Source organism: Sciurus vulgaris, assembly GCF_902686455.1.
Source record: "Sciurus vulgaris genome assembly, chromosome: 10".
Lineage (NCBI taxonomy): Eukaryota > Metazoa > Chordata > Mammalia > Rodentia > Sciuridae > Sciurus > Sciurus vulgaris.
The window spans coordinates 139,961,002-139,982,751 of NC_136470.1; the positions used below are offsets into that span (position 1 = coordinate 139,961,002).

Sequence of the window (21,750 nt, forward strand, 5' to 3'; positions counted from 1 at the left end):
AGCTGCTGGGATTACAGGCATGCACCACCACACCTAAGGAGGTTTAGATTTTTGTGTGTGGGGAGTGCTGGGGCTTGAACCCAGGTCTCTGTGCATGCAAGGAAGGCACTCTACCAACTGAGCTCTATCAATTAGCTGATATTTAAGAACTAACTGATCTTTAAGGACACATCATATTCCAGTAGGGAAAACCATATTTCCACCAAAACTCCTAAAATTGACAATGGCTTTCAATATGTCCATTTAAAAAAATAAATAAAAGTCTGGTACCATAAGTATTAGTGAAAATCCTCCTTCCCCTTTTTTATCCACCTGCCCACCCCCCAACTGACCTTTGCTCCACTGCTAATGACTGATCCTACTTCCTTCTGGACCTTTCCAAATATTTCTTAGGCACTATAAATTTATTTTTTTTCAACATCTAAATCTTATTTTTTTCGCTGTGTGTGTGTGTGTGTGTGTGTGCGCGCGCGCACATGTGTTTGTGTGTGTGTGTATAAGACGTAATAATAATGTGTAAAGATAGTTTTCCATATGGGTACCCCCATTCATTTCTCTCTTTGAAAGTCAAGTTATATTACACTATCTCGGTGTGCTATAATTTATTGATTCATTCCTCTTTGATAGATATTGGGAATGTGTCCAACCTTCTGGCTGTTACAAACACTACAATAACTGTATACTTAATTGTAAAAATACGTGAGTACAGAATAATTTCTTAGAAGTACAACTTTTGGGTGGTAGTAACTTGCATCTGTAATTTTTATGGTATTTTCCGAACTGCTCACCACAGGGGTTGTGACAATCTTTTCCCCCAGCAACATGCAAAACTGGCCTTTTCTATAACCTTACCAATAACACATATTCTTAAGTTTTGGATCATGTATAAATCTAAAAGCTGGAATTCATTAGCCTAATTTCAACTGGTGATTTTTCTCCTGAGTGAAGTAAAGTATCTTTTCATTCGTTCTAACTTGCAATTTTCTAATCTTCTGCTTATCACACAGATCTTATATAATGGAGATACGATGTCTTTCATTTGCGAGTTACAACTATTTTTTTCCCAGTTTGCTACTTACCTTTCTACCTTTTATGCTCTTTATTTTTTCCTTTACAGAGAAATTGTGTTAATTTTCAGATAGATGAAATGAGCATCTTCTCTTTTAATGACCTCTGGATTTGGAGTGGGCTGGACAGGCCTGTCCCAGGACCCTGGGCTGTCCCTCTGAACTACGTCTGCTGGTCCCTTCCCTGATGAGAACGCTCCCGTGGCTCCCGAGTGGCCCTACCCGCTCCTGCTGCTCAGGAAATCTGCTGTGAGGATGTGGGCAAATCACCTGGCCTCTGGGAACCTCTCTATTATGTTGAAAATGAACTCAAGAGCAATGGCTCTGTTGTCCTGGGTGACAAGGTCCTAAGATGCTATATTTCTAATTAGTACTTTGCAGCGTTTCCAAGGGGTCTGAGTTAACCCATCGTCTCCTTTACTGCGCCGTATTTCCGCCCCTATGTCTTTGCCGTCGGGGTTACAGCAGAAGAATTCACTCCACCTTGCAACGCAGGGTGCCTGGACGCTGGACCCTAGCCCTGATTTTACCATCCTTAGCCTAGTGACTCTGGTGATGATTAATTACTCTCCGGCTTCACTGTCCTCATTGATAAAATAAAAAAGGTGTAACTGCAATAATCAGAGGTCCTAAAACTGACGTGGCAGAGAGCCTGCTTTCTGCAGAGCCCCATGAAGCTCTGATGGCTATATTCCACTGCCTGAGTTAGAAACTCTCTAGGAAAACACCTGGCCAGTCAAGGTCGGTTGCTTAATTAGGAATTGCGAGCCCTCTCCTCCATTAAGAACCCCCCTGTGAGCCGACAGAGAAGGGCCCTGACCCAGATCTGCCATCAACTGTCACTCTCTTCTCTGTTCATCGCTCATCCCTTCAAGAGCAGCATCGGACAGGCTAGGACAGCAGCACAGGTCCAAAACAAGCTATGGAAGAAAAATGAACTTAAAAATAAATAGTGACCCAGCTTGTGGGGCACCACTGTTGCGCAGGACACTTTGAGAATATTAGACAGATCTAATTTCAACTCTAGAATTCCACTGTTTCAACTACCCCTCCCCCAGGTGTGGCACCTGGGACGGGGCGCCCCTTACAAGACGCTCTGTCTGGAGACGCAGGAGCACTGCCGAGGCTGGTCCCTGCACCAGCCTCTCCTACGAATATACGGCCCTTCTTTGAAAAGCAAACTCCTATTCCCTTGGCTGCCCTCAACTGTCCCTCTTTTGATAAGATAAAAGCAAAAACAGTAATTAACATGGCGAAGGTACCTTAATCTTAAATTCCAGCTGGGAGTTAATTGTGTACATCATCTCCGTCCGCTCCATCTTCCGGGCTCCTTCGTTGCACAGTCGAACCAGCTGGAACAGAACCAGGGGGTTAGGAGGTCCAGGCAGAAGCTGACTTCCGATGCAGATCTCCCAGGAGCAGATGAGCCCCTGGGAAGGCCAGGACGCCCTCCCATGGGTACAGAACTCACAGCCGCACACAGTAAAGACGCACTTCTAAGTCGGAAGTAGTGTGGCCAGGACAGAGGACAGGAGGAGAAGAAGGCCCCTGGCAGGCGCGGTGGGGCACCATGGAATCCTAACTACTCAGGAGGCCCAGATAGGAGGATGGCCGGTTCAAGACCAGGACAACTCAGTCACACCTCTCTAAAAAAACAAAAAATAAAAAGGCTGGGGTTGGAGGTCTGTGGTAGAGCTCTGGGTTCAATCCCAAATACCACCAAAAAAAACCAAAAAGTCCTGAAAAATGTCAGGTGTACACAGCCTCTGCTGCCGCACACTTGCTCCACTCAGGTGTCCCTACACACTCTGGTCTCCACACATCCCACCCTTCCAGGTCCCCTCCTCCCCATCTCTATGCTGGGAACCCCACCTGACTCCACCCAACCTCCCCATGCGGCACCCCTACCCACTGCCAGACCAGAGCAGCAGGAACCAGACCACCAGCTTCAGAGGGGAATCAATCTAGGCTGTGTGCAGAGTGGGCTGAAGAAAGGGGTGAGGAGGGAGGCCTCAGGGGCCTCATGGCCAAGGCCGCCAAGGACGGCCGGGCGAAGGAAGTGAGTTTAGCTGCAGCCCTGAACCTCCACCACGGGGCTCTGCAAGGACCTGATGCGTACTGATTCTCTAGTCCACATCAAAGCAAACTTCTCATTCCTAACTCTTTATTAACTGGAAAATCTGAAAAAATGGTCCATATAAGGGTCCCTGGCCATGAAGATCCATGTGACTGTTAATAATAAAGGTTGCGAATTTTATTTTTAATGCTACTGATTTGCTGGGTAAATAATATGGGCACATTATAAAAAATAAAATACTAATAATACAGAACTAAATGAAAGAGAACCCAGGGAGGGGCCTTCTGTCATAGCAGCCCCAACGAACACAGAAACAGTTCCCCTGATAAGTGCATCATTCATTGAAAAAGAGCAGTTCATTTAGCACATCCTGTACAGGATTCCTAACTTCCTGGAAGGTGCACGACGCACACCAATCACACGGAATGGGTGCTCTAGCACTGAGCCACATCCCCAGTCCTTTTTATTTTGAGAAAGACTCTCACTAAGTTGCTGAGCCTGGCCTTGAACTTGTGATCCTCCTTCCTCAGCCTCCTAAGCCACTGGGATTACAGGTGAGGGCCACCGCATCTGGCAACACTTTGTAAATGTAAGAAAATGACACAATTAAGTGTGGGTCACCATCTTAGTCCTCAAACTTCCAAACAGCAAATCCACCAGCAGAAGATGAAGCTGTCCCCACTAGGGGGACCCTGAGGAAGCAGGTAGCCTGGGGGCGGTTAGAAAAGGAAAGCTCCCAGGCGTCCTAAGCAATGAGGTCACGGATGGCGTTGGGAGGGTGCCCCTGGAAGGGACAAGTGCTGATTTGGACACACGCGTCCTGCCGTTTTCATTAAGATCCGCCTCAGTGTATCAAAGCCAGACCTCCCTTCAGCACCTGCCAAGCTGCTATTCAATCTGCTTCACTCCATTTTTTTGTTTTAGGTTTAATGCACGGAAAAGAAAAACACTCGGCACCGCAAGTAAAGAAATTAAAACAAAAACTTCATCGAATTCGCACGGAGCATGTTTGTGGTGGCACGTGTGCAGCAGAGCAGCGCCGACCCCTTCAGATTCGGGCGTGGTGGGCAAAGGCCTCTCCACCAGGCTCCGGGCATCCCGCGGAGGCCTCGAAATCCTGGTGGTCATCCAAGAGCTCAGGAGGCAGAAGCGAGAGGATGCAGTTTCCAGGCCAGCCTGGGCAACCGAGCGGGACGGCCTCAACATGAGAGAGAGGGCTGGGTGGTGAGCAGCCCTGGGTCCCGGGCCAGTACCGCAAAGTAAATAAGATAAATAAGGAAGTCTCATGTCCTCCTCCCCAGAGGGCCACCCTCGGCACTGACGAGGTGAGGTGGGCACAGCCAGCGCAGCCAGCGACCGGATGGCGTTGGGCCAGCGCCGCGCAGGATGAGCCCATCCTCCAGCGCCCGCGACACCGTCCACGGCTCCCCAGTCCACCCAGCAGGAGGCCGCACGGCGGGATGGCAACGGCCACCTCAGAACCGCCACTGCTGGTGCTTCTCACTTTCTGGCTCTTAAATTCTCCAAATTTCCCAGAACGCGCTGACGACTCCACTCGCTTTTTAAACATGAAACCTGTTCCTGGAAGCAGCACTGAAGAGCGGAAAAGAAAAGCCCTCGGGTCCTCAGGGACACTCCCCTGCCTCCCGAGCCGGCATGACTGGCATCCGGCGCGGGCGACTCTGCAGCACTCCCGCACGAGGGGACGCTCCCAGGTCCGGGACACGGGAGATCCGGCTGCCATCCACCATTTCTCGGCTGAGCGTCTTCGTTCACCTGCCGGGCAGCACAGCCCAGGCACCCGGAGCTCAGGACACAACTCACCTTCTGTGAGCGGCTGAAGCAACGTGCCAGCAGCAGATCAGAGCGCCTGCCTGACGCTGGGCCCAGAACAAAGCCACCACGAACGTGGGCGGAATTTTGGAAAGATGAGAATCGGAGCAGATACTCCTTTTTAAAAAATGTTTTTTTAGCAAATGGACCTTTGTGTCATTAATTTATTGACAGCAGTGCTGAGGACGTAGCCCAGGGCCTCGCACGTGCCAGGCAAGCGCTCTGCCACCGAGCCACAGCCCAGCTCCTCCCATAGCCGTTCTTCCTGGGAGCGAGTAACTCTCCAGGAGACTCGGTGCCACAGAAAGACCACCCTGCACAGCACGGCGCCCAGGGCCAGCGGGACCATCAGATCAGATCCCCGGGGAGCCCTGAGCACCCCAGGATGCAAACAGAAAACTGGCAGGAAGCACATTTCCACTGGATGGAAACATCTTTCTTGGTTTTGAGCTGTCTGAGGAGGTCAGTGAGTCTTCCCAAGACAGCCAACTCAGTGGCACGCGTGGGCATGCCCACCGAGGTTTTACTCCATGCAGATTAAGGCATCGGTATGTTAAATACCAAAAAGGCAACCCCCCCTCAAAAAATGAATAACTGCCCACAGAGACCTACCTCAGGGATTTAAGTACAGTCTGGTTCTAAAAACTTGGGCCTCACCATCCCAAAATGAACTCTCTAAACGGCAATATTGGAAATCTCCAATTTCTTTGATATCCAGGAAAGCAAACAACGCCTACATTTTAATTTAGACCCACAAATGTTCCAGATATCCACTCTTCCTGTTGAAACTCCTGGTGTTGTTTATCCAGGGCCCATAAAACCCTCATGTGTAAAGTGAATCAAGTCTCAGGCTGGCAGTGCTAAGGAGGCCCGTTCATTGCCAGGAGACGGGTGTAGAGCTGACAGTGCTGACTCACGCTCAGAGACGCTGCCCTAGGAAGAAGGCCATCTCCAGGCCAGCCTCCGCCGGACACCCTCCCAGACACTCGAGGAACCGTGCTCTGGCAACCTGCAGGCCGACACCATATGCCAGGGTTTCTTAAAAGTACCAGGACCAAGCCGAGCGAGCCAGGGGCCTAAGGAACAGGCTCCAAAACTCCACGTAAATCTTGAGAAAAATGAAACCTTGCTACTCAATTCAACAGGCAGCTCTGGCTGCCTTCCTGTCTCTTCTGCGTGGGTTTCTCTCTCAACCTCTCAGTGACAACCAAGCAGAGTCTGTCACTCTGCCTATAGCTTCCGGAGACCCCAGCCCCCACTGCTCTAGGGCACAGAAGATTCGGGGGTCCCGACAGAGCCCTGCCAGATGTGGGACCTGGTAAGGAGCGTCAGGCTGAGCTTCCTGTCCCCAGGAGTGGGTAAGACATGGTAGCACAGGAGAGGAAGTTCAGCGGCCCATAGATTTCCATATAAAACTGATATGCTAGAAAAATGGCCCACAATTTTATGAGCATAATTAAAAGGAGTTGGATAAGTAGAACACTGAGTCTGTTTAAAGCTGACAGGCAGGACTTCACAGCAAAGTGGCAGCTCGGGCCAGGCACCTGGCTGGAGGAGCTGGGGACACTGCCCACGCTCTGCCCTCCAGGACCAGCTGGTAGGGCACACTGCACGCTCCCTTGCCTCCCCTCTGCTGCACGTTCCCAGGGGCAGCGAACAGTACCTGCGCTTTATGATTTGTTAAACAAACAAGCAAGCCGGGCGCGGTGGCGCACGCCTATAATCCCAGTGGCTCCGGAGGCTGAGGCAGGAGGATCATGAGTTCAAAGCCAGCCTCAGTAAATTAGTGAGGCCCTAACCAACTCAGTGAGACCCTGTCTCTAAATAAAATACAAAATAGGGCTGGGGATGTGGCTCAGTGGTCGAGGGCCCGAGTCCAATCCTCAGTATTATAAAAGAAAAAGAAAAGGAATAAAGAAAAACAAGTCCTCAACTCCCTTTCGGCCGCAGCTCTCACTCACTGCAGCCCTGACTCAAAGAGCAGCCCACCCCTGCTGGCCGGCGGCCACGGCGAGCTCCCACACAGGGCTCAACACACTCCAGCCTGGTTCCCCACCCACCCAGGGACGCGGCCCACCTGGTGACAGCCCAGGGAACGCTTCTTCGCCTCACGCATCTTCCAGGAGATTCAGGGGGGTAACCATCTAGCCACCTGCCACCGGCCAGGCTGCGAGCCCTCCCTGCCCTCTGCTGGCTCCCTCCCCTCCCAGGACTGTGAACAGGGTGCTCCAGGGCTCAGCTCCCCGACCCACCCACGGGGCAACCCCCCATCTCCCGACATCCCAACCTGCCCAGGCGCTGACGACCCCTAAACCCACGTCCAGTCTGGGCCCCTCCTCTCAAGTCCCGCCCTGCTCCTTAACCCAACTTGTGTGTTTTATGGAATCTCAATCACAACACATGCGACGTGGAACTCATCAGCTCTGGCCTCCGTTCTGCTGGAGGGCGAGTGAGCTGCCCAGCCAGAGACCGGCTGCCCCGACCTCTGACCCCACCCGTGCCCACCTGCAGGTGGTCCCAGCCACCTGCACCCACCTCCTGCCTAATCTAGGACAGCCAAAGCCACACTGGGTTCTCCTGGTCCTGTCCCCAGTCACCTTGACACGCACGACTCTGGCTCCCACATCCTCTGGGCACCGGGTCCTCGAGGTGACACGGTGCCAGCCCTGTACCACCTGCTCCATGGCTCTCCCTGGCCTGGGTTTTCAGCCCTGCATCACCTGCTGGCCCTGGGTCGCCCCTCCCAAGCCCTGGCTGGCGGCAGGCTGTGGGCTCACCTCAGCCGGCGCCTGCCTGCCCGACACTGGCCACGGCCTGTCCTGCCCATCCTCCTCTACACACTGCACACATGCCAGCCAAGCCGCCACATCCATGCCACTCATCGCCATGTTTTCAGCAGCTGGCATCGTGCCCGGCACAGTCATTGATACTCAGTAAATATTTGCTGAGGAAGAGAACGGCTCAATGGCCATTACCACCAGGAAGTAGACGGCTCGCCCCGACCAGGACCATCTGGGCAGCGAGAGCCAGTTTCGCAGGAGCACAGCGGACAGTCCTGTTTGCCAACCAGGCCAAGAAGGCCAGGTAGAGGGCAGTGAAGGGACCAGCCTGTGGCCGACACGCTGCTCCTCAGGCACCGAGTGCTCACCTTGCTGACTTCCTTCAGGGCTCTCTTGCAGGCCTCGTACTTGGGGGAGTCCTTCGGGGTTTTCTGGCAGATGGTCTGCGAGGAAGAAGAAACAGACAACCGCCTGATCTACTGAGGAAAGCAAACCAGCGCTCCACCCTCTGCTCACGGGACGCTCAGCCCGCCCACAGCACCATGGACAAGGGTGACATGAGAACCCAATTAAGAAGCCAAGGAACTCTAAATGCACAGGATCCAGGTAAGCCCAGGGAATGGCCACACAGGAGACAGCCTGGTGTCACACTCTGGGCCAGCCCTGTGCCAGTTAGTCGGCATGAGCCGCAGTCTCTTCCTGTCAAGCTGGAGTGACGTCCGTTACGTCTCCAGGTTGCAGCAAGGGTTGAATGAAAACTCATGGAAAGTTCCCGTTTAAGCGCCTGCATACAGTACAAGTTAGTTCAGAGGTGAAACTAAATGTGAGGAGGGTCGATTCAAAGTAAACTGAAATACGAATTGAGAAGCCTAACCTGAAAAACTGCAATCCTAAACGCTCCAACATACACAAACATACGCTGCCAGGATGGAAGAGTCCACAACATGAAACTGTTCCATGTGTGACGTTTTTTAAAATACTGTATGGACCCATCTTCAGTCTGGGTGCAGAAGGTGTGCAGGAAGCATGAATAGACACCCCGTAACCTCAGGGTACACATGCAACTGTTCCAAAATCCAAAAATATCCAGTATCTGAAACGTCTCATCCCAAGAAATTTTGGATAGGAGATAGTCACCCTGTACTTCTAACTTTTGAAACGATACATAATCAAAGTCCAGGGAACCATGTTAACTGAGGGAAATGTTCCACTCGGTTAACAAGTTTAATTAAATTTCCAAACGAAGTAAAATCAAAGAGATGATGTTTTAAGTATGTCTAGAATCTGCCCAAGTCACCTCGCCTGATTCTTGCACATGGCGGACAGAAGAGGTCTGCAGCACTGGGCAGGGTGGAAAGTGTGGTAACTTACAAGCCCTCAGGACCTGAAATATGAGCGCCAGGCACGGAAGTCAGAAAGTCAGGTGTCAGACTGTTCCATGGGAGAAGCACCGACTGGGTTTACGTGAAGGTCTTGTACTGTTTCACCACGACCCCCGTAAGAAGTAAATCTGCCCTGGGACCAGCACACAGGTGCACATGCGTGGAACAAGGTTTTTGGATGAAACAATATTTGACCACATTCTGAGCTGTGTGCACATCCTGAACCTCATATTCCATTCTGCCTCTTTTTTCAAACACGGCTTGTGATTTGAAAATCCATTTCATGGCCTACTAGTGGCTACAAAACAAGATGAAACATCCTGGTGTGTGTGCCTGTGGTGGAGCCCAAACACGCAAGTTTCATATAAAAATCTGTACAGATAGGAAATTTCTGGGAAGGAAAACTATAGTTTTACTCAGAACCCCAAAGGGGTCCGTGACCCCAAAAAGCTGAGACCCACCAGGCAATCATGGCAGAAATACCCAGCACTGTACAAAAATGGTTTGTTTCATTCTGGAGTTCCATTCTAGGCAAGCAATCGTCTTGAAGTTTGGTTTTGATAACCCAGTTTATGTTCTGTCCTTACACATAAAAAATGCTGATCTAAAAACAATCAACGTGGTTTTCAAAACTTCAGGTTTTGCAGCTCAGTCACAGGCTACGTAATGCCCTGGGTAGACAGGACCCCAGTGAGACAGTGGTCCTAGAAGGCGCACCATCCAGCGATGCTGTGGTCGGCTCGGGGTGCAGACTGCAACTGAATCTGCGCCCCACCTGCCTCTCACAATGCCGCCCCATCATTAAGCAGCGCACGGCTGTGTGTGCGGGAGGCAAGGTCCTAAGCCCAACTGATGGGCCACAGGGAGGGGTGCAAAGTGCAGAGGGAGCTGAACCCAGAAAAGAAGGCGCGTGGATTCTGAACTGACAAAGCCTCCCAGACCCACAAGAGTCAGCAGGTGACCCGGCTCACACTCTTCCACACCTTTCAAGGTCACACGTTCCTTTGGAACATCGCAGAATTTACAGGGAATAGAGAAGATGCAATCTGCTTCATAACCTTACTCGAATCATTTTTTTGCTGTATTTTTGTCAGTGGGTTTACAAATATGTAAACATGGGTATCATATCAACACGATGACCCAATTTTAAAGATTTCTGACAACCTGTTCTACTTAGAATAAGACACTTCCTGGCCCACTGGTCAGGTGGGGCCTGTGTTGAGCTGGCTGTTGTCCACCGCCCACCTGCCCCAGTGTGCAGGCCTCTGCCCTGGCCCACTGCAGCTGGTGCTCACTACCAGCATGCCCAGCTTCGCTCCCAGAGGAACTCTTGCCTGACACGCCCGGAGGCTGAGCTTCCAGACCTGCCGTGCCACGCAAGGCAGGGGCATGTTTATGCCTCGTGGGAGACCTAGGGCACCTGGAACATCCAGATGGGAGGGGCCTCAGTGATCAAGCTGAGGAAACTGAGGCCCAAACAGAGCGAGTGACTTGCCCAAGGTCCCACGCTCAGCTCAGCCAGAAACAGAAACTAGGTCTCTGGACTTCAAAAAGCCAATACTGTCCCCACTTCAAAAGCATTGGGAAGGTGGGTAATGGAAGCAAACTGCACCAGGTGATGGCACAGGAATAAACTAAAGATAACGTCCAGAGAAACAAACACGAGCCATTCCAACAAGAGCACTTTCTCGTGGGATTAGGGGTTTTACAGAGGAATACACCTCAATTTAAGTGCAATAAAGCTAATCTCCTTAATCAGGTTTACAGCAGCACAGCTCTCCAGGGGACAGGCCACAAATCAGGTCTTACGTCCATCAGCAGGGGAAGGCGGGTCACCCTCTGCATGGGGAGGATGAGGAAAGAGATCATGGGCAAGTTCCTGCAGTCTTCGTGGGACTCGATCCGCGACAGCACTTCCTTGAAGGACGGGTTGGTGGCTCTGAGAGGAAACAGACAAAGACAAACTTCAAAACCTCGCCTTATCCAGCGGGGAGCGAGTGAACACGTATCACAAAATACCAGGACGGCCGCACGTTCCCAGTGACTGAAGTGCACGAGAACAGCATGAACACAGCACACAGGCCCACAGAACGGCTCCTCTGCTCCTCATAGTTCATGGCTGAGTATCAGCGGTGGTGTCAGGTGACACTGTCAACAACACTGTTAATGCTGTTCACAGAACTGGAACAGAGATGAGGCGGGCACAGCAGTGTGACAGCGAACGCGTCAAATATAAATTCGTACCCAGAACAGCTGTCCTGCTTGATCCCCTGAAGCCACTCCTCTGGCCCTAGACCACCACTAGGAGGATGAACTGGTCGGGCTGGAATCCGGCCCTTTCCTAAGGTCCTCTTTCTAATACAGAAAACCGGGCCCCCGGAGCTACACACCCCTCTTCCTCTGCTGAAGAACAGGGTTTTATAGACTTGGCAAGCTGCTCCCAGACACCACCTCGAAGACCCGCCCAGCTGGCTTTTATAGGCCAGAAGGGAACCCAGGGAGAGAAGGGAGCTCAGAGGGTGTCTCTCCCAAGCCTAAGAGACCTGGGCCGAGCAGGAGCGGAGTCAAACCCAGGTTTGCTGACTCAGCCAGGGCTCTTGTGCGCCCCTCCTGCCCCTCGTGCCCCTGTGGAGGTCCACAGCCTCCAGTGCCACCTGCCTTTCCCAGGGGAGGGGCAGCAGGTGGGGAAGCACAACTGGACTCCCTACAGTCATGCTCTGAATGAAAGAAGAGGAGCCAGAAAGCAGGATGGGGCAATGATTCCGAATAAATAAAAAGAACCACGCCGGTGATCCCAGTGCTCAGGACATTGAGGCAGGAGGATCCCAAGTCCAAAGCCACCCAGCAGCTTAGCGAGGCCCTGTCTCAAAATACTAAATAAGAAGGGCTGGGGATGTGGCTCAGTGGTTAAGTGCCCCGGGTTCAATCCTCTGTACCAAAAATGAAAAAAATAAAAATAAAAAGGTTTGAAAATCAGGTGATTCAGATCAAGGCTACTAAAATAAACTGGGAAATGCCTAGAATGACAAATTAAATTACACAGAAATGTTTTCTCTTTCCTGGAGGTGAGGAGTTTTTTAAGAGATTCGGGAAGCTAAAAGCAAACCCTCCCCCAGGTCTCTGTCCCTCCCCAATGCTCCAGGGGTCCCACTGAATGGTCCGAGAGGGACCAGGCCTGGTGTGCTTGGTTTCAGAGGTTCCAGGTGTGTCTCGTGTGCCAGTGAAGCTCTAACCTCCATGCACACCAACTACAACGGAGCCCCTGAAAACACAGCCTCGTGGGCACCCCACGGGGCAGCAGTCAGATTGGACAGGATCCTTATACGGAGTCACCGAACGTAGAGCAGGAACTGACCACAGGTCTTAAATCCTGCAAAACCAAAGGCACGCTGAAGTCAGCCCGAGCTCAGGGCTTTGCTCTCAACGTGAATGTGCATTCCGTAGTTGTAGGGCAACCAGAGGAGCGTGTGTCCGTCCCCCAGGGGACCTCCCACCAGGTCTGGGGACATTTGTGCATCTGCTGGGCAGAGGCCAGGGATGCTGCTGAACATGCTGCAGCGCACAGGACAGCCCCAGGACAAGGACTTACAGCCCCAGTTCCACTGTCAAACCCCTCTTTGTACCACAGACCCCATCTGCAGCTGCTCGCCGTGCACCCTGCCCTGTGAGCGTCTCAGCGCGGTGAGGGGACAGGGCACGATCAGTCCTTCTCACCAACACAGGGCCTCTGGCTACTGCTCCACGCAGCCCTGCAGTGAGATCTCCCCGCAGGGAGACCCCACACCCCCACAGAGCTGGCAGGGCTCTGGGCTGGTCACGACCCCGGAGCAGACAGGACTGCACCATCCAGGAGGCCCGCGCTGGGCTACAGCGAGGAGCGTGCGCCCTTATCACGCACAGCTGCTGCCGATCAAACACTGCCCTGGAAGTAAAACCCAGGACGCTGCCGGACTCCAGGGCAGCCCTCTGACAGCAAAGCCAGGGCAGCTGGAAGGACAGAAAGGAGGCGTGGCAGGCAGGTGAGGTCCGGCCCTTCCTCCAGCAAGCTTGTGGTCTACAAGAACACCTTTTCTACTTCCTTCCTTCACAGCCTCCCTGCCTCCTCAGCCTCCAGTACCTGGACGAGGGTGGAAGGGAGTCACGGGCTCCTATAAAGCACTTACTCCAGCTGTCTGGGAACAGAGCCCCTGAAGGGCAGCCCCCCAGGCCCAGCCTCTGTCCCACCCGCTTAAGAACCAGATCCAGGCCCCAGGCAAGCCAGGCATTGCGGGTTACCCTTAGAGAACTAGGGGGTGACCCAAGCTTTGCCTTGTAACAACTAAGGAAAACAAACACACACCGAACCCAAGGACAGCCCAAGGGCAGTGGCCAACTATGAAATCCTAAGTGCTCTGGAGAGAAAGCGCCCACAGACCAGACCAGGCCTCCAGGTCGCCCTCTCACAGTCTCCCTGGAGGCGTTTCTAAGTGGCGCTCAGGGACCAGGTCACTCTGCTCTGATGAGCAAGGCGACCCACGGCTGCAACGGGGCTTACAGCAGCTTCTGCAGCGTCCGCTGCTGGTAGACCTCGTTGGTGCAGTACTTCACGTAGGGGTCGAAGGTGGACGCCGTGTGCTTCTCCACAATGTCGCTTATGTCGTCGATGAAGATGTTATTCTGATGTCTCGCTTCCAACTCTGTAAAGAATCTGAAAAACAAAAGCGTTCATCCCTCTTTCACGTGCTTTCTGTAACAGGGAGCAGGCCACCTCACGTAGCGCGTGATGTAAAACACCCACAGTACGAGAACCACCTCAGAAAGTGCCAAAAGGAAGAACAAACACCACGTGACTATTTTGTTTCAATGCAAATGTATCCTACAAAGGCTCTACTGCTCCAAATACTTGGCTTTAAAACACAGATAATCCCAGCATTTCCGTGCTTTCAGGTACACTTTGGAATTGCGGATGTCACCATTTTTCAAGAATCCACCAGGAATCAGAGGAGGGAGTTCATGCTTCTATTTTATTATCCTGAAATGCACATCAACAAAACACCAAGATAAATGCCTTAAAAACAGTCCAAGGTCGTGGAGTGAGCTGCCGGGTGAGTCAGGCCACCTGCATCGTGGAGGTACCAGGGGGGCACCCAGCCCGCCCAGCTAGCAGGCCAAGCACAGACACCATCACTGAGCAACCCTGCCTGACCACCACACCAAGGTCTGTCGCCATTGCGGAGCAGCCAGAGGCTGCTTTCCAGGCAGGTGCAGGCATTTGGAATGACTCCTGAGGGCGTGGCCATCATCACTGGAAGGTGGCTCCCTTCCTGAGGCAGCTACAGGAGGCAGGAGGACCTCTGATAAGACCCAGGAGTCGAGAAGAGGAGGTATTGAGAGACTCGGGACCAACTCAGACCGCCAGGTGAGTCTCTCCCACTGGTCAGGCTCCCCAGATGGGGCAGTAGTCCCAAAACACAGGGAACTTCGAGGAGTAGAGTGGCTCAGTGAGACTCCCCCACTGGAGCCGAGAACCCAGTCAACCAGAGCATTGCAGAGGAGGGCCACAGAGCCAGAGGCTTGGATGCGGAATGAGGGTCCAGGCCCAAGCGGTAGTTCCGGTCCCCAGGGAACATAGCAGAGGAGGGCCGCTCAGCGAGGGAGTCCCTCACAGGGCCAGGCCCCCCAGCCCAGGGTAGGTCAGGACCCCTGGGAACATCACAGAGGAGGGCTTCCCAGTCCAGGTGGCAGTTCTGGATCTAAGGGAACTTCTCGGAGGAGAGCTGCCCAGAGAAATTTCTCCACCAGGTAAGTCTTCCCCGCTGGGCAAGGCTTTCCCACCAGGAGAGTAGAACCAGAGTCACGGGCCCAGACCAGACGTGCCTCAGTCTGCAGTCTAGACCCCTTTTACTGACCATCAGTCAACAAGTGGAGGCACCTCTGCCCACTGACAGGCCACCTGAAGGCCGCCAACCCTAGTGGGACAGCTTCCTAGAGGAGCACCGCGTTATCAAGTTCCTCCAAGACTTCAGGCTACTGAAGGCTAAGAGGTGAGTTATTGGAAATCTACAGAGACAATATTAGTCAATAGAGGAAATCTGTAATATCCCAGAGTTTCACTACTAGAGGGGTAGATACCTGAGCAATATCAGAAAACAAGAGAAGAAAATGTCCCAAACAAACCTAGATGGTATAGCAATAAAATCCAATGACAGCACAGCAGCAGAAATGTGAGAAAGGGAGTTCAGAATGTACATAATTAAAACCATCAGGGAAGCAAAGGAGGAGATGAAAGAGCAAATACAGGCATTAAATGATCACACCAATCGACAAAAGACCAAATACGGAAGCAATAGATCATTTCAATAAAGAGTTAGAGATACTGAAAAAAACAAACAAACAGAAATCCTTGAAATGAAGGAAATAATAAACCAAATTAAAAACTCCATAGACAGCATAACTAATAGGATAGAACACCTGGAAGACAGAACCTCAGACATTGAAGACAAAATATGTAATCTTGAAAACAAAGTTGACCAAACAGAGAAGATGGTAAGAAATCATGAACAGAATCTACAAGAATTATGGGGTATCATGAAAAGGCCAAATTTAAGAAATATTGGGATTGAGGAAGGCACAGAGAAACAAACCAAAGGAATGAACAATATATTCAATGAAATAATATCAGAAAATTTCCTAAATCTGAAGAATGAAATGGAAAACCAAGTACAAGAGGCTTATAGGACTCCAAATATACAAAATTACAACAGACCCACACCAAGGCACATTATAATGAAAATACCTAACATACAAAATAAAGACAGAATTTTAAAGGCTGTGAGAGAAAAGAATCAAATTACATTCAGGGGGAAACCAATACGGATATCAGCAGATTTTTCAATCCAGACCCTAAAAGCTAGAAGGGCCTAGAACAACATTTACCAAGCCCTGAAAGAAAATCTTATACCCAGCAAAACTTACCTTCAGATTTGATGATGAAATAAGATCCTTCCATAATAAACAAAAGCTAAAGGAATTTACAAAAACAAAGCCAGTATTACGGAACATTCTCAGCAAAATATTCCATGAGGAAGAGATGAAACACAATGATGTAAATCAGCAAAGGGAGGAAGTACCCTAAAGGAACAGCCAAATAAAGAAGAAACAAAGTCATGTCAAAAAAAAAATAAATGAGCCAAATGACCGGGAATCCAAATCATATCTCAATAACAATGCTGAATGTTAATGGCCTGAACTCATCAATCAAAAGACATAGACTGGCAGATTGGATTAAAAAGAAAGATCCAACAATATTATGCCTGCAAAAGACTCATCTCATAGGAAGAGATACCCACAGACTAAAGGTGAAAGGATGGGAAAAAACATACCATGCACATGGACTCAGCAAAAAACCCAGAGTATCCATCCTCATATCAGATAATGTGGACTTCAAGCCAAAGTTAGTCAGAAGGGATAAAGAAGGAAATTTCATACTGCTTAAGGGAAGCATAAATCAGCAAGACTTAACAAATCAAAAATGTCAATGCCCCGAACATTGGTTCATCTATATAAGTCAAACAAATCCTTCTCAATTCCAGAAATCAAATAGACCACAACACAATAATACTAGGTGATTTTAACACATCTCTCTCACCACTGGACAGATCCTCCAAACAAAAATTGAACAAAGAAACCACAGATCTCAATAACACAATCAACAATTTAGACTTAACGGACATTTATAGAATATACCGTCCACCAAAGAGTGAATACACTTTCTCCTCAGCAGCACATGGATCCTTCTCTAAAATAGACCATATTTTATGCCACAAAGCTACTCTTAGGCAATGCAAAAATATAGAGATACTACCTTGTATTCTATCAAATCATAATGAACTTAAATTAGAAATAAATGACAGAATAAAAAACAGAAACTACTCCAACACCTGGAGCTTATATAATATGCTATTGTATGATGAATGGATAACAGAAGACATCAGGAAGGAAATTAAAAAATTCTTAGAGGTAAATGAGAACAAAGAAACATATCAAAATCTCTGGGACACTATGAAAGCAGTACTTAGAGGAAAATTTATTTTATGGACTGCATTCAATAAAAGAAGAAAAAAAATCAACCAATAAATGACCTAACACTACAGCTCAAAGCCCTAGAAAAAGAAGAACAGAACAACACCAAAAGTAGTAGAAGACATGAAATATTTAAAATCACAGCTGAAATCAATGAAATTGAAACAAAAGAAACAATCAAAAAAATCGGCAAAATAAAAAGTTGGTTCTTTGAAAAAATAAACAAAATTGATAAACACTTAGCCACACTAACAAAGAGAAGGAGAAAACCCAAATTACTAAAATTCAGAATCAACAAGGAAATATCACAAGACACGACTGAAATACAAAACAAAATTAGAAGCTATTTTGAAAATCTATACTCCAACAAAATAGAAAATCTTGAAGACATCAACAGGTTTCTAGAGACATATGATCTACCTAACTGAACCAGGAAGACATACACAATTTAAATAGATCAATTTCAAGTAATGAAATAGAAGAGGTCATCAAAAGCCTACCAACAAAGAAAAGTCCAGGACCAGATGGGTTCTTAGCCGAGTTCTACAAAACCTGTAAAGAAGAGCTCATTCCAATACTTCTCAAAGTATTCCATGAAATAGAAGAGGAGGGAACCCTCCCAAACTCATTCTATGAAGCCAATATCACCCTCATACATAAACCAGAAAGAGACACATCGAGGAAAGAAAATTTCAAACCAATAACCTTAAATGAACATTGATGCAAAAATTCTTAACAAAATCTCAGCAAATCGCATACAAAAATATGTTAAAAAGATAGTGCACCACGATCAAGTGGGTTTTCTCCCAGGAATGCAAGGTTGGTTCAACATTCGGAAATCAATAAATGTAATTCATCATATTAACAGACTTAAAGTCAAGAATCACAAAATTATTTCAATAGATGCAGAAAAAGCATTTGATAAAATACAGCATCCCTTCATGCTCAAAACACTAGAAAAAATAGGGATAGTGGGAACATTCCTTAACATTGTAAAGGCCATCTATGCTAAGCCCATGGCTAATATCATTCTAAATGGTAAAAAACTGAAAGCATTCCCCCTAAAAACTGGAACAAAGCAGGGATGCCCTCTTTCAACACTTCTATTCAACATTGTTCTTGAGACTCTGGCCAGAGCAATTACACAGACCAAGGAAATAAAAGGGATACAAACAGGATAAGAAGAACTCAAATTATCTCTCTTTGCTGATGCCATGATTATATATTTAGAGGAACCAGGAAATTCTACCAGAAAACTTTTAGAACTCATAAGTGAATTAGTAAAGTAGCAGGTTATAAGATCAATGCTCATGAATCCAATGCATTTTTATATATAAGTGATGAACCTTCAGAAAGAGAAGTTAGGAAAACTACCCCATTCACAATAGCTTGAAAAAAAAATAAAATACTTAGGAATCAATCTAACAAAAGAGGTGAAAGACCTCTACAATGAGAACTACAGAACACTAAAGAAAGAAATTAAAGAAAACCTTAGAATATGGAAAGATCTCCCATGTTCTTGGATAGGCAGAATTAATATTGTCAAAATGGCCATACTACCAAAAGTGCTATATAGATTCAATGCAATTCCAATTAAAATCCCAATGATGTACCTTACAGAAATAGAGCAAGCAATTATGAAATTCACCTGAAAGAATAAGAAACCCAGAATAGCTAAAGCAATCCTTAGCAGGAAGAATGAAACAGGGGGTTTCACAATACCAGATCTTCAACTATACTACAAAGTCATAGTAACAAAAACAGCATGGTAATTGGCACCAAAATAGACAGGTGGATCAACAGTACAGAATAGAGGACACGGACACAAACCCAAATAAATACAATTTTCTCATATTAGACAAAGGTGCCAAAAATGTGCAATGGAGAAAAGATAGCCTCTTCAACAAATGGTGCTGGGAAAACTGGAAATCCATATGCAACAGAATGAAACTAAACCCCTATCTCTCACCCTGCACAAAACTCAACTCACAATGGATCAAAGACCTCGGAATCAGACCAGAGACCCTGCATCTTATAGAAGAAAAAGTAGGTCCAAATCCTCAACATGTCAGCTTAGGATCAGACTGCCTTAACAGGACTCCCATAGCACAAGAAATAAAAGCCAGAATCAATAACTGGGATAGATTCAAACTATCCTTTCTCTCAGCAAAGGAAACTATCAGCAATGTGAAGAAAAAGCCTACAGAGTGGGAGAAAATCTTTGCCACTCATACTTCAGATAGAGCACTAATCTCCAGAATCTATAAAGAACTCAAAAAACTCTACACCAAGAATACAAATAATCCAATCAACAAATGGGCTAAGGAAATGAACAGACACTTCACAGAAGATGATCTACAAGCAATCAACAAACATATGAAAAAATGTTCAACTTCTCTATAAGAGAAATGCAAATCAAAACTACCCTAAGATTCCATCTCACCCCAATTAGAATGGCGATTATAAAGAACACAAGCAACAATAGGTGTTGGCGAGGATGTGGGGAAAAAGGTACACTCATACATTGTTGGTGGGGCTGCAAATTAGTGCAGCCACTCTGGAAAGCAGTATGGAGATTCCTCAGAAAGCTTGGAATGGAACCACCATTTGACCCAGCTATCCCACTCCTCGGCCTATACCCAAAGGACTTAAAATCAGCATACTACAGAGATACAGCCACATCAATGTTCATAGCGGCTCAATTCATAATAGCCAGATTGCGGAACCAACCTAGATGCCCTTTAATTGATGAATGGGTAAAGAAACTGTGGTATATATATACAATGGAATATTAATCAGCCATAAAAAAATAATAAAATTATGGCATTTGCAGGCAAATGGATGAAATTGGAGAATATCATGCTAAGTGAGATAAGCCAATCTCAAAAAAACCTAAAGGACGAATGATCTTGCTAATAAGTGGATGATGACACATAATGGGAGGGGGCAAGAATGGAGGAAGGAGGGACTATACAGAGGGATAAGAGGGGTAGGAGGGGTAGGGGGAAAATAACAGAATGAATCAAAAATTATTACCCTAGGTAAATGTATGATTACAAAAACAGTACGCCTCTACTTCATTCACAAACAGAGAAACGAGATGTATCCCATTTGTTTACAATAAAAATGAATAATAAAAAAAACAGTCTGAAATAAGCTTGATTCATGTGTCCGTTACCTCAGAGTAAATGAAATCATCTTTTTAAAAAGATATGGGTGCTAACCCACAAGAAGGGAGGGGAAGACCAGACATGGGACGGAGGGAAGGAGCGGGGACAGGAATAGGAAAGACAGTGGATGAACTGGACTGCTTTCCTGTCCTTGTACACGAGCACTCGACCAAGGCAGCTGCACGTCACGCGGCCACGATAATGGGATCCTAATCGGAAGCAGTTACACTTATTCCACGTAGGTATAATATGTCAAAACACACCCTACTGTTGTGTATATCTAGAAAGAACCAATTAAAAACAATAAAATGAATCCAATAATGTGCACGGCATTCAGATGTCCTCACCATCTATTTAGACTGAAAGGCAGGTGATGACATTCGGTGTAAAGACAGCAATCCAGGCCCCCAGAGTCAGTGTGTCCCACACACGGTGCAGACCACAGAGGCAGCCACTGAGCACCTGGACGGGCACAGGATGGCACCACGGGCTACTGTGCATGGAGCTGCTGCGCTGTGAACTTCCTCCGGTGACCACCTGTCCGTTGGTCTCCAGGTCTCTGGGGCAGATGCTAGAGAGGGCGCTGCTCCTGAGCCCAGCTGCTCCTGCGCCCAGCATGCCGCCAGCAGGGTGCACATCAGGAGACGACAGCGAGCCCACAGGCCAGCACAGGGGACCTATGCGTGCCCCAGGTGGAAGGGCGGGAGCAATGGCAGAGGCCGGGCAGCTGCAGGGAGGCCTGGAGCCATTTACAGCTCAGGAGTGTCACTGAGATGTAGCACAGCAATCTCAGCAAATGTTGTCCCTCCCCCTCGGGCTTTGGAACACAGTTCCTAAAACCCTAGGGACGTCAGGAATGCGGAGGCGTCTTGTATGAGAAGGAGCTGTCGGCCGGGCAGCTTCGGATGAGGGAGGCGCTAGAAGACAGGCCCTCACTGCTTGGTGGACTCCTGGGCCGCCTCCTCACCCCAAGGAGGGGAGAGGTCTGCGGGCTGCCTTCAGTTACTCTGCCTTCAGTTACTGGGTCAATGGCGTCTCATGAAGACCCCTCAAGGATGCGCTCCGGAGGGTGGGGCCCACTGAGGTGCTGGTAGGGTGGCAGCCAGAGAGGGCAGGTGCTCCGCCTCCTGGCCCAGGGCCACCCAGCGCTCCCCTGGCCATCTGTGCCGAGTTGCAGCCTTCATGACCCAGCAGCAACAGCTGGCAAAATGCCCTCCTGCTTCCTGGGAACACTTCCAGCAGGTCCTGCGGGGGAGGTGGGCTGGAGTCTGACTTTGAGCAGAGGCAGGACAGACCCCTGGGCGACCTGGGAACCCAGGGCCTGCAGCTGATGTCTGGAGGGAGGGTGGTCTGTGGGCGAGGCCCTGGCACCCGTGGAGT

At 48.8% G+C, this 21,750-nt stretch overlaps 1 protein-coding gene across 3 annotated transcripts in view; it reads right to left on the reverse strand.

Annotated features, from left to right (window-relative positions):
* The window catches only part of ARHGEF26 (Rho guanine nucleotide exchange factor 26), a 109,241-nt gene that overhangs the window by 31,164 nt on the left and 56,327 nt on the right, over window positions 1-21,750 (reverse strand). For all 3 annotated transcript variants that reach the window (XM_079100511.1, XM_079100510.1, XM_079100512.1), the window contains exons 6-9: window positions 13,674-13,826; window positions 10,949-11,078; window positions 8,126-8,200; window positions 2,330-2,419 (exon numbers count right to left, since the gene is read on the reverse strand). In XM_079100511.1, the coding sequence (XP_078956637.1) occupies window positions 2,330-2,419; window positions 8,126-8,200; window positions 10,949-11,078; window positions 13,674-13,826 (448 nt within the window). The remainder of the gene's footprint in view (window positions 1-2,329; window positions 2,420-8,125; window positions 8,201-10,948; window positions 11,079-13,673; window positions 13,827-21,750) is intronic.